Source organism: Staurois parvus, unplaced genomic scaffold, assembly GCF_062004578.1.
Source record: "Staurois parvus isolate SC_StPar_1 unplaced genomic scaffold, SC_StPar_1.0 ptg000325l, whole genome shotgun sequence".
Lineage (NCBI taxonomy): Eukaryota > Metazoa > Chordata > Amphibia > Anura > Ranidae > Staurois > Staurois parvus.
Window position 1 is genome coordinate 201,032 of NW_028318121.1, and position 17,665 is coordinate 218,696.

At 50.1% G+C, this 17,665-nt stretch overlaps 1 protein-coding gene across 1 annotated transcript; it reads right to left on the reverse strand.

Annotated features, from left to right (window-relative positions):
• Positions 1 to 277: 277 nt before the first annotated feature.
• On the reverse strand, positions 278 to 16,078 carry LOC149457329 (E3 ubiquitin-protein ligase TRIM39-like). Its single transcript, XM_089683859.1, has 3 exons — positions 15,017 to 16,078; positions 6,772 to 6,777; positions 278 to 1,538 (listed from the first exon to the last, which is right to left on the reverse strand). The coding sequence occupies exons 1-3, from the start codon at positions 16,058 to 16,060 to the stop codon at positions 1,011 to 1,013; spliced, it is 1,578 nt and encodes a 525-aa protein (XP_089539985.1). The 5' UTR covers positions 16,061 to 16,078; the 3' UTR covers positions 278 to 1,010.
• Positions 16,079 to 17,665: the final 1,587 nt, after the last annotated feature.

Here is a 17,665-nt window from a genome sequence, read left to right on the forward strand (position 1 = left end):
GTGTTATATACAGGGAATAGTCAGTGTACGGATATCAGTGTTATATACAGGGAATAGTCAGTGTACGGATATCAGTGTTATATACGGGGAATAGTCAGTGTACGGATATCAGTGTTATATACGGGGAATAGTCAGTGTACAGATATCAGTGTTATATACAGGGAATAGTCAGTGTACGGATATCAGTGTTATATACAGGGAATAGTCAGTGTACAGATATCAGTGTTATATACAGGGAATAGTCAGTGTACGGATATCAGTGTTATATACAGGGAATAGTCAGTGTACGGATATCACCGTTATATACAGGGAATAGTCATTGTACGGATATCAGTGTTATATACAGGGAATAGTCAGTGTACGGATATCAGTGTTATATACAGGGAATAGTCAGTGTACGGATATCAGTGTTATATACAGGGAATAGTCAGTGTACGGATATCAGTGTTATATACAGGGAATAGTCAGTGTACGGATATCAGTGTTATATACAGGGAATAGTCAGTGTACGGATATCAGTGTTATATACAGGGAATAGTCAGTGTACGGATATCAGTGTTATATACAGGGAATAGTCAGTGTACGGATATCAGTGTTATATACAGGGAATAGTCAGTGTACAGATATCAGTGTTATATACAGGGAATAGTCAGTGTACGGATATCAGTGGCAGCATTTCGGGCACATCCAGGGGATGGACAGAACCTCTCATGGGGCCCTCTACTGACCCCGGGCCCTCGGGCAGTGCCTTAGTCCCCGAATGATCAGTCCACCCCTGATAGATAGATAGATAGATAGATAGATAGATCACATGCTCCTCGCTGACCAATAGAGAAAAGCCTTCACTATAATTGGACAGTTCTTCCAGCCAATCATAGACATCTGTGAGGGAGAAATAGAGACGTCTCACAGTAATATATGGATCATAGAAAACACTGCAGGACTATTGGCTGAATGTTCCACCAATCCCGTCCCCCCTCCCTGTGATGTCACCACTCTGGGCGGAGTTCTCACTTTCCCCGATTCCCCCCACAGATCTTTATACAACCTCTCCATACACCTATCCCGGCATGGAGGGGCTCAGTGAAGGTGGTGGTGAAGGTGTGGAGGTGTCGGATCGGGTCACACAGATCATAAAAGGAGATCCACCCGGCCTCATAATCCAGATCTATCCTGACTCTGGTACTGGAGGGATTGGGGGGTAAGAGGGTCTTATTACTGTCATGTATCACCCCACACTGATTACCATTCCTGTACAAACCCCAGGACTTGCTATTCCATGCAATCTGTGACTGCCCTCCTCTCCTGTCTATACTGGGGTAACACATCCCGACTCCCCATATATCTGACCCCCCGATATCCATATCCCAGTAATGTCTCCCTGAGGAGAAACTCCGACTGCTCAACACCTGAGAATAATCCTGAAATCTCTCTGGTGTTTCTGGACGATTCTGGTTTCTATCTGACCTGGATACAGTTTTCCTGTCATCTGATATATGTAGAGTATTATGAGCTGTGTTTCCATCCAGTAATATGTCCTCAGTAGAGATGAGCGAATCGAAGTATCCGAAGTGGAATTCGAGTCGAATATCGGAAAAATTTCGATTCGTGCCGAATCCGAAAAACAGCCTAATTCGGACGCGCGAATCGAAATTTTTCCGAAAATGGCGGCTGACATGTGCGGCGACGGAGCGGGGATGTCGGGGAAGGCGCGCAGACAAGGCGCGCTGCCCCATAATGCATTCCTCAATGACATGTGATCGCATCAGCCAATCAGCAGCCAGCCAGCCAGCACTGTGTAATGGTCGAGGTATATATAGCGGCCATTTTGGAAATCTTCATTTGCCTGCAGTCATTGAACAGAGGCAGACCGCTCTGTACTAGGGACAGGGACAGAGTTAGGGCCACAGAAACGAGAATTGGGGACAGAGAAAAGTTACTTAGGGACAGAGAACCATTACTCAGGGACACAGACTTGTTAATGAGGGCCACAGAATCGTTATTTAGGGACAAAGAAACGCTAGTTAGGGCCACAGAATTCATACTCAGGGACAGACAGAATTTTCACTCAGTGCCAGAGAATTGTTACTTAGGGCCACAGAAACGTTATTAGGGCCACAGAATTTTTACTCAGGGACAGACAGAATTGTTACTGAGTGCCAGAGAATTGTTACTCAGGGACAGACAGAATTGTTACTGAGTGCCAGAGAATTCTTACTCAGGGCCACAGAATTCATACTCAGGGACAGACAGAATTGTTACTCAGGGACAGACAGAATTGTTACTGAGTGCCAGAGAATTGTTACTCAGGGACAGACAGAATTGTTACTGAGTGCCAGAGAATTGTTACTCAGGGACAGACAGAATTGTTACTGAGTGCCAGAGAATTGTTACTCAGGGACAGACAGAATTGTTACTGAGTGCCAGAGAATTGTTACTCAGGGACAGACAGAATTGTTACTGAGTGCCAGAGAATTGTTACTCAGGGACAGACAGAATTGTTACTGAGTGCCAGAGAATTGTTACTCGCACAGACACAAAATTGTTACTTGCACAGACACAGAATTGTTACTCGCACAGACACAGAATTGTTACTCAGGGCCACAGAATTCATACTCAGGGACAGACAGAATTGTTACTGAGTGCCAGAGAATTGTTACTCAGGGACAGACAGAATTGTTACTGAGTGCCAGAGAATTGTTACTCAGGGACAGACAGAATTGTTACTGAGTGCCAGAGAATTGTTACTCGCACAGACACAAAATTGTTACTTGCACAGACACAGAATTGTTACTCGCACAGACACAGAATTGTTACTCAGGGCCACAGAATTCATACTCAGGGACAGACAGAATTGTTACTGAGTGCCAGAGAATTGTTACTTAGGGACAGACAGAATTGTTACTGAGTGCCAGAGAATTGTTACTCAGGGACAGACAGAATTGTTACTGAGTGCCAGAGAATTGTTACTCGCACAGACACAAAATTGTTACTTGCACAGACACAGAATTGTTACTCGCACAGACACAGAATTGTTACTTAGGGCCACAGAATTCATACTCAGGGACAGACAGAATTGTTACTGAGTGCCAGAGAATTGTTACTCAGGGACAGACAGAATTGTTACTGAGTGCCAGAGAATTGTTACTCAGGGACAGACAGAATTGTTACTGAGTGCCAGAGAATTGTTACTCGCACAGACACAAAATTGTTACTTGCACAGACACAGAATTGTTACTCGCACAGACACAGAATTGTTACTCAGGGCCACAGAATTCATACTCAGGGACAGACAGAATTGTTACTGAGTGCCAGAGAATTGTTACTCAGGGACAGACAGAATTGTTACTGAGTGCCAGAGAATTGTTACTCAGGGACAGACAGAATTGTTACTGAGTGCCAGAGAATTGTTACTCAGGGACAGACAGAATTGTTACTGAGTGCCAGAGAATTGTTACTCAGGGACAGACAGAATTGTTACTGAGTGCCAGAGAATTGTTACTCAGGGACAGACAGAATTGTTACTGAGTGCCAGAGAATTGTTACTCGCACAGACACAAAATTGTTACTTGCACAGACACAGAATTGTTACTCGCACAGACACAGAATTGTTACTCAGGGCCACAGAATTCATACTCAGGGACAGACAGAATTGTTACTGAGTGCCAGAGAATTGTTACTCAGGGACAGACAGAATTGTTACTGAGTGCCAGAGAATTGTTACTCGCACAGACACAAAATTGTTACTTGCACAGACACAGAATTGTTACTCGCACAGACACAGAATTGTTACTCAGGGCCACAGAATTCATACTCAGGGACAGACAGAATTGTTACTGAGTGCCAGAGAATTGTTACTCAGGGACAGACAGAATTGTTACTGAGTGCCAGAGAATTGTTACTCAGGGACAGACAGAATTGTTACTGAGTGCCAGAGAATTGTTACTCGCACAGACACAAAATTGTTACTTGCACAGACACAGAATTGTTACTCGCACAGACACAGAATTGTTACTCAGGGCCACAGAATTCATACTCAGGGACAGACAGAATTGTTACTGAGTGCCAGAGAATTGTTACTCAGGGACAGACAGAATTGTTACTGAGTGCCAGAGAATTGTTACTCAGGGACAGACAGAATTGTTACTGAGTGCCAGAGAATTGTTACTCGCACAGACACAAAATTGTTACTTGCACAGACACAGAATTGTTACTCGCACAGACACAGAATTGTTACTCAGGGCCACAGAATTCATACTCAGGGACAGACAGAATTGTTACTGAGTGCCAGAGAATTGTTACTTAGGGACAGACAGAATTGTTACTGAGTGCCAGAGAATTGTTACTCAGGGACAGACAGAATTGTTACTGAGTGCCAGAGAATTGTTACTCGCACAGACACAAAATTGTTACTTGCACAGACACAGAATTGTTACTCGCACAGACACAGAATTGTTACTCAGGGCCACAGAATTCATACTCAGGGACAGACAGAATTGTTACTGAGTGCCAGAGAATTGTTACTCAGGGACAGACAGAATTGTTACTGAGTGCCAGAGAATTGTTACTCAGGGACAGACAGAATTGTTACTGAGTGCCAGAGAATTGTTACTCGCACAGACACAAAATTGTTACTTGCACAGACACAGAATTGTTACTCGCACAGACACAGAATTGTTACTCAGGGCCACAGAATTCATACTCAGGGACAGACAGAATTGTTACTGAGTGCCAGAGAATTGTTACTTAGGGACAGACAGAATTGTTACTGAGTGCCAGAGAATTGTTACTCAGGGACAGACAGAATTGTTACTGAGTGCCAGAGAATTGTTACTCGCACAGACACAAAATTGTTACTTGCACAGACACAGAATTGTTACTCGCACAGACACAGAATTGTTACTCAGGGCCACAGAATTCATACTCAGGGACAGACAGAATTGTTACTGAGTGCCAGAGAATTGTTACTCAGGGACAGACAGAATTGTTACTGAGTGCCAGAGAATTGTTACTCAGGGACAGACAGAATTGTTACTGAGTGCCAGAGAATTGTTACTCGCACAGACACAAAATTGTTACTTGCACAGACACAGAATTGTTACTCGCACAGACACAGAATTGTTACTCAGGGCCACAGAATTCATACTCAGGGACAGACAGAATTGTTACTGAGTGCCAGAGAATTGTTACTCAGGGACAGACAGAATTGTTACTGAGTGCCAGAGAATTGTTACTCAGGGACAGACAGAATTGTTACTGAGTGCCAGAGAATTGTTACTCGCACAGACACAAAATTGTTACTTGCACAGACACAGAATTGTTACTCGCACAGACACAGAATTGTTACTCAGGGCCACAGAATTCATACTCAGGGACAGACAGAATTGTTACTGAGTGCCAGAGAATTGTTACTCAGGGACAGACAGAATTGTTACTGAGTGCCAGAGAATTGTTACTCAGGGACAGACAGAATTGTTACTGAGTGCCAGAGAATTGTTACTCGCACAGACACAAAATTGTTACTTGCACAGACACAGAATTGTTACTCGCACAGACACAGAATTGTTACTCAGGGCCACAGAATTCATACTCAGGGACAGACAGAATTGTTACTGAGTGCCAGAGAATTGTTACTTAGGGACAGACAGAATTGTTACTGAGTGCCAGAGAATTGTTACTCAGGGACAGACAGAATTGTTACTGAGTGCCAGAGAATTGTTACTCGCACAGACACAAAATTGTTACTTGCACAGACACAGAATTGTTACTCGCACAGACACAGAATTGTTACTCAGGGCCACAGAATTCATACTCAGGGACAGACAGAATTGTTACTGAGTGCCAGAGAATTGTTACTCGCACAGACACAAAATTGTTACTTGCACAGACACAGAATTGTTACTCGCACAGACACAGAATTGTTACTCGCACAGACACAGAATTGTTACTCAGGGCCACAGAATTCATACTCAGGGACAGACAGAATTGTTACTGAGTGCCAGAGAATTGTTACTCAGGGACACCTAATCGTTGAATTAAATAGTATGTCAGACAACATGCAGAGGAGTGGCAGAGGAGGCAATGTTTTAGGAGCGAGCAGACGTGGCAGCAGAGGAAGGGGTCGAGGCAGCAGTATTCGCAGCCAGAGGCCAGTGCTCCCGGTGTCATCCAGCGGTCGTGTCTCCACCGACAACCCTGCCGTCATTGATTGGTTGGCTCGGTCGTCTTCCTCTTCCCAGGTCACCTCTGACACCTACAGCCAACGGTCGGTGGGTACGTCAGACACAACCGTTAGTTGGCATGGCCCGGGACCAAGCCCACTGAAATCACGTGTCCTCTACCTGCCCCTGTCCTTTGCTGTTCCCTCACCAAGCGAAGTATCGCATGCTGTGGGCTCAGCCCCACTGTACAGTGAGGAAGAGCTAACAGAGGGCGGTCAGGAACGGGGGGAGACATCGGCCTTTTCAGCAGCCAAGCGAACAAGTACTGGCGAGGAGAGTGGCTCGGTAGCCGGTCTAGAGACAGGTCTGTCTCCTGACCCAGACGCAGCCGAGGGGGCTAGTAGTGAGGCGGAGACCCTACTTGATGATGAGGAGGTTGATCGCACTTGGCAGCCTCGTCGTCATCAGGCAATTTCTTCCGCATCATCAGGAGAAGAGGGTGGCAGCTTGGCAGCGAGCAAAACAGTCGGTGGGTTGCCCAGGAGACAGCAGCAGGGTCGCATCAGTGTCAGTGGAGCCAAACGTCCACGGAGTAGAGCACCAGCTCCACTGCAGCCTACCACCACGGCCAGTAGTGGTGCCGGTGCGCACGGAGGAAGTAGCAGTCAGCCAGTGAAGAGTAGCGGGGGCAAAGTTTCCTACTCGGTGGTGTGGCAATTTTTCCTCAAGCCGCCCGAGGAAGTAAACGTAGCCGTATGTCGACTATGTGGCCAGAAATGCAAGCGTGGCCAGGGGGCCCATGTTGGGACTACAGCGTTGCGTCAGCATATGCAGCGTCACCATTCGGTGGCCTGGGAAAACCGTGATAAACATACGGCGGTTCTGCCTGCCCCAGCCCCCGCTCCATCACCCGCTCCGTTACTTGCTCCGTCACCCGACGTCGTCAATCGCCCTCTATCAGCCAGTCAAGGCTCCAACACCTCTGCTGAGGGGAGTTGTCGCTCATTGGCATCTTCCGCTCGTTCAGATGCTCCTTCTCCTGCTACTCCTCTTCTCGGATTCCGTCAACAGTCTTTCTTGGAATCCGTATCCAAGAGACAACAGTTTGCGAGCACGCACCCGACGGTGCAAAAGCTGAACGTCCTCCTGTCCAAGTTGCTGGTGCTGCAGTCCCTCCCTTTCCAACTGGTGGACTCAGCACCTTTCCGAGAAATGATGGCTTGTGCCGCGCCGCGGTGGAGAGTGCCAAGCCGTCATTTCTTTGCCCAAAAGGCAGTGCCAGCCCTGCATTCACATGTAGAAGAGATGGTGGGCCAGTCTTTGAGCATGTCGGTCTCTGCCAAAGTGCACGGCAGCGCCGACGTGTGGAGCTGTAACTACGGTCAGGGACAGTACATGTCATTTACGGCCCACTGGGTGAACGTGGTGCCGGCACAGCCGCACCAGCAACTTGGACAGGTCACGACGCTTTTGCCTCCACGTTTGCACGTCCTTGGTCCAGCAAGCATGTCCGCCTCTACCACCTCTTTTTCCGCCGTGTCCTCAGCCGCCACCCCCGTGCCAAGTCCCATTACCCGACCGGCATATCACATGTGCAGGGCGCAACGGTGTCACGCTGTGCTGCACCTGGTATGCCTTGGCGAACGTAGTCACACAGGGGAGGAACTGCTGAGTGTAATGAACAGAGAAATCGACAGATGGCTGTCTCCGCGCAAACTAAAAATCGGAACCATGTTGACTGACAACGGAAAGAACATGGTGTCTGCTCTGCGTCAAGGAAGGTTGTGCCATGCGCCATGCATGGCTCACGTGTTCAATCTGGTTGTCAAGCGGTTCCTAAAATCCACCATCCCACTGCAAGACATCCTTAAAATGTCACGTAAACTGTGCATGCATTTCAGCCATTCCTACACCGCAAAGAACACCCTCCTTGAGCTGCAGCGGCAGAACGGAATTCCACAGCATCGCCTGATCTGCGACGTTGCAACAAGGTGGAATTCAACCCTACACATGTTAGACCGCCTTTACGAGCAGCGAAAGGCCATCACCGATTTCCTGATGTTACAAGCGGATAAAGGTACTCCCCTGTGTAACTTAGATGTCAGCCATTGGCAGCTCATGCGTGACACCTGCCGCTTGCTCAGGCCCTTTGAGGAGGCCACGCTATTCGTGAGTCGGCAGGACTATGGGATGAACGACGTCATTCCTCTGTTGCACGTCCTGGAACAAATGCTGTTAACAATGGCTGGTCAGGGTGCGGTAGACGTGGCGCACAGATCTCAACGCCACATGACCCCTGTGGGGGCAGGACAGGAAGAAGAGGAGGAGGTAGAGGAGGACATTTGTGCTCAGGAATTATTGAGTGAAATGGGTGGTTTTTCCACTCAGCGGACAGGAGTGGAGGAGCAGGAGCATCTGGTAGAGGAGGAGGAGGAGGAGACAGAGGACCCAGACGCACCGTGGCAGTATGCTGTGGAGATGGAGGCAGGGAGTCCCTCGCATTCCTTGGCACAAATGGCCCATAGCATGCTCGGTTGCTTGCGTAGCGACAGCCGAATAATAACCATCAGACAGAGGGATGACTTTTGGCTGTCCACCTTGTTGGACCCTCGCTACCGGTCCAAAATGGTGGCCTTTTTCACACCTGCTGAGAGGGAGGCCAAAATTACGTACTATAAAAACCACCTATGTAGTCAGTTGGTCTCTGCATTTGTGCGCCAACGTCCATCCTCAGACACTGTGGGCCCTGTGCGCTCGCGTTCCGCTGGCATGGCAGCAGGGGAGGGGTGGGGTGGTAGGAGCAGTGGCAGCTCCACCAGCAGTGGCTGCCTCAGTCTGCAGTCGATGATGAGTAGCTTTCTTCACCAGCGCAGTGAGGAAACTACTAACCAGCCGCAGCAGCAGCAGCAGCATCAGGTGGACCTGGAGCAGGAGCTCAAACAACAGGCTTGGGCCTACTTGGACAGCACCCTGCCAACCGAGGTAGACAATCCCCTTGACTACTGGGCAACGAAACTTGACCTTTGGCCCCAACTAGCTGAATTTGCCCTTGAAAGGCTGTCATGCCCGGCCAGTAGCGTGGCATCGGAGCGCGTGTTTAGTGCGGCAGGAGGTATTGTAACTCCGCGGAGGACACGACTGTCCACCCAAAGTGTGGAGAGACTCACGTTTGTGAAAATGAATCAGGCGTGGATTAGTCTGGATTTCAAACCACCAGTTCCTGACACAACTGACTAAATCCGCCATGAATCATGCCTCAAACATGTGCCACTTTCAGGTCTCCTCACACTGCTGGTGTGTTTAATTTTTTGACATAGGGTGCTGGCAGATTACGGGCCTCCTATAGCTGCTGCCAGGCCCCTAATCTGCCATAGGCCCCTATATACCGCCTCCTCATGCTGCTGCTAGGTCCAGAGTCTCTCATGGGTCCCTGTACGGCCTCCCATTGCTGCTGTCTCCATCGCCACACTCTGCTGCCATGTGCCACTTTCAGGTCTCTTCACACTGCTGGTGTGTTTAATTTTTTGACATAGGGTGCAGGCAGATTACGGGCCTCACATAGCTGCTGCCAGGCCCCTAATCTGCCATGGGCCCCTATATACCGCCTCCTCATGCTGCTGCCAAGTCTAGAGTCTGTCATGGGTCCCTGTACGGCCTCCCATTGCTGCTGTCTCCATCGCCACACTCTGCCATGTGCCACTTTCAGGTCTCTTCACACTGCTGGTGTGTTTAATTTTTTGACATAGGGTGCAGGCAGATTACGGGCCTCACATAGCTGCTGCCAGGCCCCTAATCTGCCATGGGCCCCTATATACCGCCTCCTCATGCTGCTGCCAAGTCCAGAGTCTCTCATGGGTCCCTGTACGGCCTCCCATTGCTGCTGTCTCCATCGCCACACTCTGCTGCCATGTGCCACTTTCAGGTCTCTTCACACTGCTGGTGTGTTAAATTTTTTGACATAGGGTGCAGGCAGATTACGGGCCTCACATAGCTGCTGCCAGGCCCCTAATCTGCCATGGGCCCCTATATACCGCCTCCTCATGCTGCTGCCAAGTCTAGAGTCTGTCATGGGTCCCTGTACGGCCTCCCATTGCTGCTGTCTCCATCGCCACACTCTGCTGCCATGTGCCACTTTCAGGTCTCTTCACACTGCTGGTGTGTTAAATTTTTTGACATAGGGTGCAGGCAGATTACGGGCCTCACATAACTGCTGCCAGGCCCCTAATCTGCCATGGGCCCCTATATACCGCCTCCTCATGCTGCTGCCAAGTCTAGAGTCTGTCATGGGTCCCTGTACGGCCTCCCATTGCTGCTGTCTCCATCGCCACACTCTGCTGCCATGTGCCACTTTCAGGTCTCTTCACACTGCTGGTGTGTTTAATTTTTTGACATAGGGTGCAGGCAGATTACGGGCCTCACATAGCTGCTGCCAGGCCCCTAATCTGCCATGGGCCCCTATATACCGCCTCCTCATGCTGCTGCCAAGTCTAGAGTCTGTCATGGGTCCCTGTACGGCCTCCCATTGCTGCTGTCTCCATCGCCACACTCTGCTGCCATGTGCCACTTTCAGGTCTCTTCACACTGCTGGTGTGTTAAATTTTTTGACATAGGGTGCAGGCAGATTACGGGCCTCACATAGCTGCTGCCAGGCCCCTAATCTGCCATGGGCCCCTATATACTGCCTCCTCATGCTGCTGCCAAGTCCAGAGTCTCTCATGGGTCCCTGTACGGCCTCCCATTGCTGCTGTCTCCATCGCCACACTCTGCTGCCATGTGCCACTTTCAGGTCTCTTCACACTGCTGGTGTGTTAAATTTTTTGACATAGGGTGCAGGCAGATTACGGGCCTCACATAGCTGCTGCCAGGCCCCTAATCTGCCATGGGCCCCTATATACCGCCTCCTCATGCTGCTGCCAAGTCTAGAGTCTGTCATGGGTCCCTGTACGGCCTCCCATTGCTGCTGTCTCCATCGCCACACTCTGCTGCCATGTGCCACTTTCAGGTCTCTTCACACTGCTGGTGTGTTAAATTTTTTGACATAGGGTGCAGGCAGATTACGGGCCTCACATAGCTGCTGCCAGGCCCCTAATCTGCCATGGGCCCCTATATACCGCCTCCTCATGCTGCTGCCAAGTCCAGAGTCTCTCATGGGTCCCTGTACGGCCTCCCATTGCTGCTGTCTCCATCGCCACACTCTGCTGCCATGTGCCACTTTCAGGTCTCTTCACACTGCTGGTGTGTTAAATTTTTTGACATAGGGTGCAGGCAGATTACGGGCCTCACATAGCTGCTGCCAGGCCCCTAATCTGCCATGGGCCCCTATATACCGCCTCCTCATGCTGCTGCCAAGTCCAGAGTCTCTCATGGGTCCCTGTACGGCCTCCCATTGCTGCTGTCTCCATCGCCACACTCTGCTGCCATGTGCCACTTTCAGGTCTCTTCACACTGCTGGTGTGTTAAATTTTTTGACATAGGGTGCAGGCAGATTACGGGCCTCACATAGCTGCTGCCAGGCCCCTAATCTGCCATGGGCCCCTATATACCGCCTCCTCATGCTGCTGCCAAGTCTAGAGTCTGTCATGGGTCCCTGTACGGCCTCCCATTGCTGCTGTCTCCATCGCCACACTCTGCCATGTGCCACTTTCAGGTCTCTTCACACTGCTGGTGTGTTTAATTTTTTGACATAGGGTGCAGGCAGATTACGGGCCTCACATAGCTGCTGCCAGGCCCCTAATCTGCCATGGGCCCCTATATACCGCCTCCTCATGCTGCTGCCAAGTCCAGAGTCTCTCATGGGTCCCTGTACGGCCTCCCATTGCTGCTGTCTCCATCGCCACACTCTGCTGCCATGTGCCACTTTCAGGTCTCTTCACACTGCTGGTGTGTTAAATTTTTTGACATAGGGTGCAGGCAGATTACGGGCCTCACATAGCTGCTGCCAGGCCCCTAATCTGCCATGGGCCCCTATATACCGCCTCCTCATGCTGCTGCCAAGTCCAGAGTCTCTCATGGGTCCCTGTACGGCCTCCCATTGCTGCTGTCTCCATCGCCACACTCTGCTGCCATGTGCCACTTTCAGGTCTCTTCACACTGCTGGTGTGTTAAATTTTTTGACATAGGGTGCAGGCAGATTACGGGCCTCACATAGCTGCTGCCAGGCCCCTAATCTGCCATGGGCCCCTATATACCGCCTCCTCATGCTGCTGCCAAGTCCAGAGTCTCTCATGGGTCCCTGTACGGCCTCCCATTGCTGCTGTCTCCATCGCCACACTCTGCTGCCATGTGCCACTTTCAGGTCTCTTCACACTGCTGGTGTGTTAAATTTTTTGACATAGGGTGCAGGCAGATTACGGGCCTCACATAGCTGCTGCCAGGCCCCTAATCTGCCATGGGCCCCTATATACCGCCTCCTCATGCTGCTGCCAAGTCTAGAGTCTGTCATGGGTCCCTGTACGGCCTCCCATTGCTGCTGTCTCCATCGCCACACTCTGCTGCCATGTGCCACTTTCAGGTCTCTTCACACTGCTGGTGTGTTAAATTTTTTGACATAGGGTGCAGGCAGATTACGGGCCTCACATAGCTGCTGCCAGGCCCCTAATCTGCCATGGGCCCCTATATACCGCCTCCTCATGCTGCTGCCAAGTCCAGAGTCTCTCATGGGTCCCTGTACGGCCTCCCATTGCTGCTGTCTCCATCGCCACACTCTGCTGCCATGTGCCACTTTCAGGTCTCTTCACACTGCTGGTGTGTTAAATTTTTTGACATAGGGTGCAGGCAGATTACGGGCCTCACATAGCTGCTGCCAGGCCCCTAATCTGCCATGGGCCCCTATATACCGCCTCCTCATGCTGCTGCCAAGTCCAGAGTCTCTCATGGGTCCCTGTACGGCCTCCCATTGCTGCTGTCTCCATCGCCACACTCTGCTGCCATGTGCCACTTTCAGGTCTCTTCACACTGCTGGTGTGTTAAATTTTTTGACATAGGGTGCAGGCAGATTACGGGCCTCACATAGCTGCTGCCAGGCCCCTAATCTGCCATGGGCCCCTATATACCGCCTCCTCATGCTGCTGCCAAGTCTAGAGTCTGTCATGGGTCCCTGTACGGCCTCCCATTGCTGCTGTCTCCATCGCCACACTCTGCTGCCATGTGCCACTTTCAGGTCTCTTCACACTGCTGGTGTGTTAAATTTTTTGACATAGGGTGCAGGCAGATTACGGGCCTCACATAGCTGCTGCCAGGCCCCTAATCTGCCATGGGCCCCTATATACCGCCTCCTCATGCTGCTGCCAAGTCCAGAGTCTCTCATGGGTCCCTGTACGGCCTCCCATTGCTGCTGTCTCCATCGCCACACTCTGCTGCCATGTGCCACTTTCAGGTCTCTTCACACTGCTGGTGTGTTAAATTTTTTGACATAGGGTGCAGGCAGATTACGGGCCTCACATAGCTGCTGCCAGGCCCCTAATCTGCCATGGGCCCCTATATACCGCCTCCTCATGCTGCTGCCAAGTCTAGAGTCTGTCATGGGTCCCTGTACGGCCTCCCATTGCTGCTGTCTCCATCGCCACACTCTGCCATGTGCCACTTTCAGGTCTCTTCACACTGCTGGTGTGTTTAATTTTTTGACATAGGGTGCAGGCAGATTACGGGCCTCACATAGCTGCTGCCAGGCCCCTAATCTGCCATGGGCCCCTATATACCGCCTCCTCATGCTGCTGCCAAGTCCAGAGTCTGTCATGGGTCCCTGTACGGCCTCCCATTGCTGCTGTCTCCATCGCCACACTCTGCTGCCATGTGCCACTTTCAGGTCTCTTCACACTGCTGGTGTGTTAAATTTTTTGACATAGGGTGCTGGCAGATTACGGGCCTCCCATTGCTGCTGCCAGACATGTAATCTGCCATGGGCCCCCGTACCGACTCCTCATGCTGTGACGTTGCAACAAGGTGTAATTCAACCCTACATATGTTAGACCGCCTTTACGAACAGCTAAAGGCCATCACAGATTTCCTGATGTTAAAAGCGGATAAAGGTACTCCCTGTGTAACTTAGATGTCAGCCATTGTCAGCTCATGTGTGACACCTGCGCTTGCTCAGGCCCTTTGAGGAGGCCACGCTATTCGTGAGTCGGCAGGACTATGGGATGAATGAGGTCAAATCGGCCATGGGCCCCCGTACCGCCTGTTCACGCTGATGCTGGTCCCACAGTGTGACCTGGGTCCCTGTACGGCCTCCCATTGCTTCCACTCTGCCATGTGCCACTTTGAAATCTCCTCACACTCCTGCGGTTGTCCATTTTGTCATAGGTTGCTGGCAGATTACAGGCCTTCCATAGGTGCCACCAAGCCCCATATCGGCCATGGGCCCCCGTACCGCCTGGTCACGCTGCTGCTGGGCCCACAGTGTGACCTGGGTCCCTGTACCGCCTCCCATTGCTCCCACTCTGCCATGTGCCACTTTCAGGTCTCCTCACGCTCCTGCTCGTTTCCATTTTGTCATAGGTTGCTGTATGGCCTCCCATTGCTGCTGCCTCCACCGCCACACTGTGGCTCCAAACACTGGTTTTGGCCCCGTGACTGGCCAAAGGAGTGAAGTGTGCGGTGATTCTAAGATCGACGGCACTCATCTGCATGTCATACTGACAGACAGTATTATTTCTCTTCCCCAGCAGACTCCAAGGGCATTTAAATTAAAGGTACAGTGTTCTGCACTAATATTAAGTCTCTCTGAAGCCTAGAAACACCCTTTTTTAAGTTAAATTCACAGCGAATTTATTCGACTCGAATCGAATATTGTCCACGAATTCGCCGAATCAGTCGAATCGAATTTTTCATTTCTTCGCTCATCTCTAGTCCTCAGCTCCCTGTATATAGAAGGATACATTTCCCTCTGTTATTATATCAGATAATGTGTGTAATGTGTGTGATATCCCAGCCACATCCAGCCCCCCTCCATCATGGAGGAGTTCCTCATGTCTCTCTCTGTCCTCATTATCTCCATCCTCAGTATCACACAAGTCACCTGTGTCTGATTCCTGTAGGACAGTCAGTGGATCCGTCATGTTACACAGCTCCTCAATGTCACGCATCTTCCTGGACAGCTCCTCCTTCTTTATTTCCAGATCCCGGATGAAGATGGAGACCCGCTCTGCCCTCCCGGAGATTTCCCTCAGGACTCTCTTCTCCAGGTCCTCCAGACGTCTCCTGAGATCTCTAAACAGGGCAGTGAATCTCTCGGTGTCACCAGCTGCTTCTTCTTCTACTTTCCTCCTGTGTTCCTGCAGACTCTGGACTCTTTCCTCCATCTCCTCTCTCTTTGTCAGAAGTTTCTGCAGAACGTTCCTCAGTGTCTCCTTCTTCTTCTCAGAAGCCTCATCCAGCATCTCCACCTGGTGTCCTCGATGTTCTCCAGCCAAAGTGCAGGACACACAGATACAGGTCTCATCCTCAGTGCAGTAATACTCCAGGATCTTCTTATGGACGGAGCATTTCCTGCTCTCCATGGACAAGGTGGGGTCACATAAGATGTGTTCTGGGGACTTTTTGTGGACTCTCAGGTGTTTATCACACAGAGAAACCTCACAGAGCAGACAGGATCTAACAGCAGGTACAGGATAGTCCACACAGTGAGTACAGAAGACCCCGGACTCCTCCTGATCAGGCTGAGCAGACAGGAAATTCTCCACTATGTTACGCAGTGTTATGTTCCTGTGCAGTGCAAGACGATCCGGAAACTTCTCTCTGCATTCAGGACAGGAATGTCCTCCAGACCCCTCCTGTGTATCCAGAACACGATCAATACAGACCCGGCAGAAGTTGTGACCACATCTCAGCATTACAGGATCTGTATAAATGTTCAGACAGACGGAACATTCCAGCTCGGCTCTCAGATTAGCAGACGCCATCGCTGACAGTAGGAGAAATGAAAGTCTCTGACACCGGGGAAGAATGCAGCTGGGAGGTGTCACTTCCTCCTACACAGGGCGAGGCTGGGCTGTGACTTGTACTTTGTTCATAGGATTCATTATATGGAGGGACACCAATATTGAAAGAATCTCCTGCAGAACAATGTGTCTGTCTCAGGAAAATATCGGACACTTTGGTGAAAATTAGGGCCGGGGTCAACAAACGTTCGTTCAGAACTGATTCTCTTTCCATACAAGTGAACAGGCATGCAAAAACAGATTGAAACTGTCACAGATTAAAGCAATAAAACTTCTACTAAGCTGCCCCTTGTAGTCCTACAGACCAGCAGACAAGCCGATACGTCCTCACTGGTAGTTGTACAACTCTAAGGCTGCATTCACACTGGAGGGTTTTGTAGCTTGAAGATCCAAGATCCAAAAACACTCAAACTTACAAAATCAATTGTTCTTGATGGCGCCTGTTCCAGTGATCAGGTGTGAAGAAGCACCATAGAGAACAAGTCATTTTTTCAGTTTGAACTTTCTTGGATCTTCGATCTTCAAGCTACAAAACCCTGAAGTGTGAATGCAGCCTAGGGGGGCCACCTCACCCCTTTACACTCGAACACATATTAGTTACACAGGTTCTGGGGCTGATGAAGGTGGGAATTCCACTCACTTGATGCCTTATCTGCATTCAATTAGCCCCAGAACCTGTGTCATTCATATGTGTTCGGGTGTAAAGGGGTGAGGTGGCCACCCTAATGCAGCCTAACATGCAAAGCTGTTCTGTATCTTGTAGTCCCACCAGCAGGCGCCCTGTTCTGTCCTTGTTCCTGCACAGGACTATAGAGTACTATAGACGTCGGCCATCCTCACCTGATGAATGATATAATCAGCTGATGGCTAGTCCCTGCTAAGCTTGGCTACCTGTCCTGCCACAGCCAATCAGAGTGGCTGCATCCTCTCAGAGAGGCTCAGATCAGCAGATACCATGGCTGACAGCAGAAAGCAAAGTGACAGTGAAAGTCTCTGACACCGGGGATAGAATGCAGCCAAATGTTTAACCCTTTCACTGCCAGGTCCGTACGCCGGAAGAAGTCAGATGGCTCCTCTGCCGCCGATTGCATCCATAGCCCCCGGTTCTGGTGACCACCCTTGGGCTCGCTCTCGCCATGTAAGCGGGAGAGCCATGGTGGGGGCTAATGGGTGGAGAGGAGAGAGGAGTGTGGATCACAGAGGAGACATTGGGGGTCTTTTAGACCCTGCATGTCTTTATAAAGAGAACCTGTCACCTAAAAAATCATGACATAAGGGACTTTGTGTCCCTATGTCAAGTAAAAAAAAAGTTAAGCACATTTTTTTTTGTTGTAAAAAAATAGTTACACCCAAGGGTATAACACCCCCCTGAAAAAATGTTGAGGCCCCCCCACCCCCACATATACACATGTATGACCGTAAACACACACGTCAGGGTGCCTTTGTGTAAAAACATTGATTGTGATACATGTTACATATCACCGCACACGCCTGAGTGAGAGCAATAATTCTAGCACAAGACCTCCTCCATAACATGAAACTGATGACCTGTAGGGGCTTATGAAG

Excerpts from the sequence above, each read along its gene's own strand:
- LOC149457329 (XM_089683859.1), bottom strand. The coding sequence starts at position 16,060 with ATGGCGTCTGCTAATCTGAGAGCCGAGCTGGAATGTTCCGTCTGTCTG.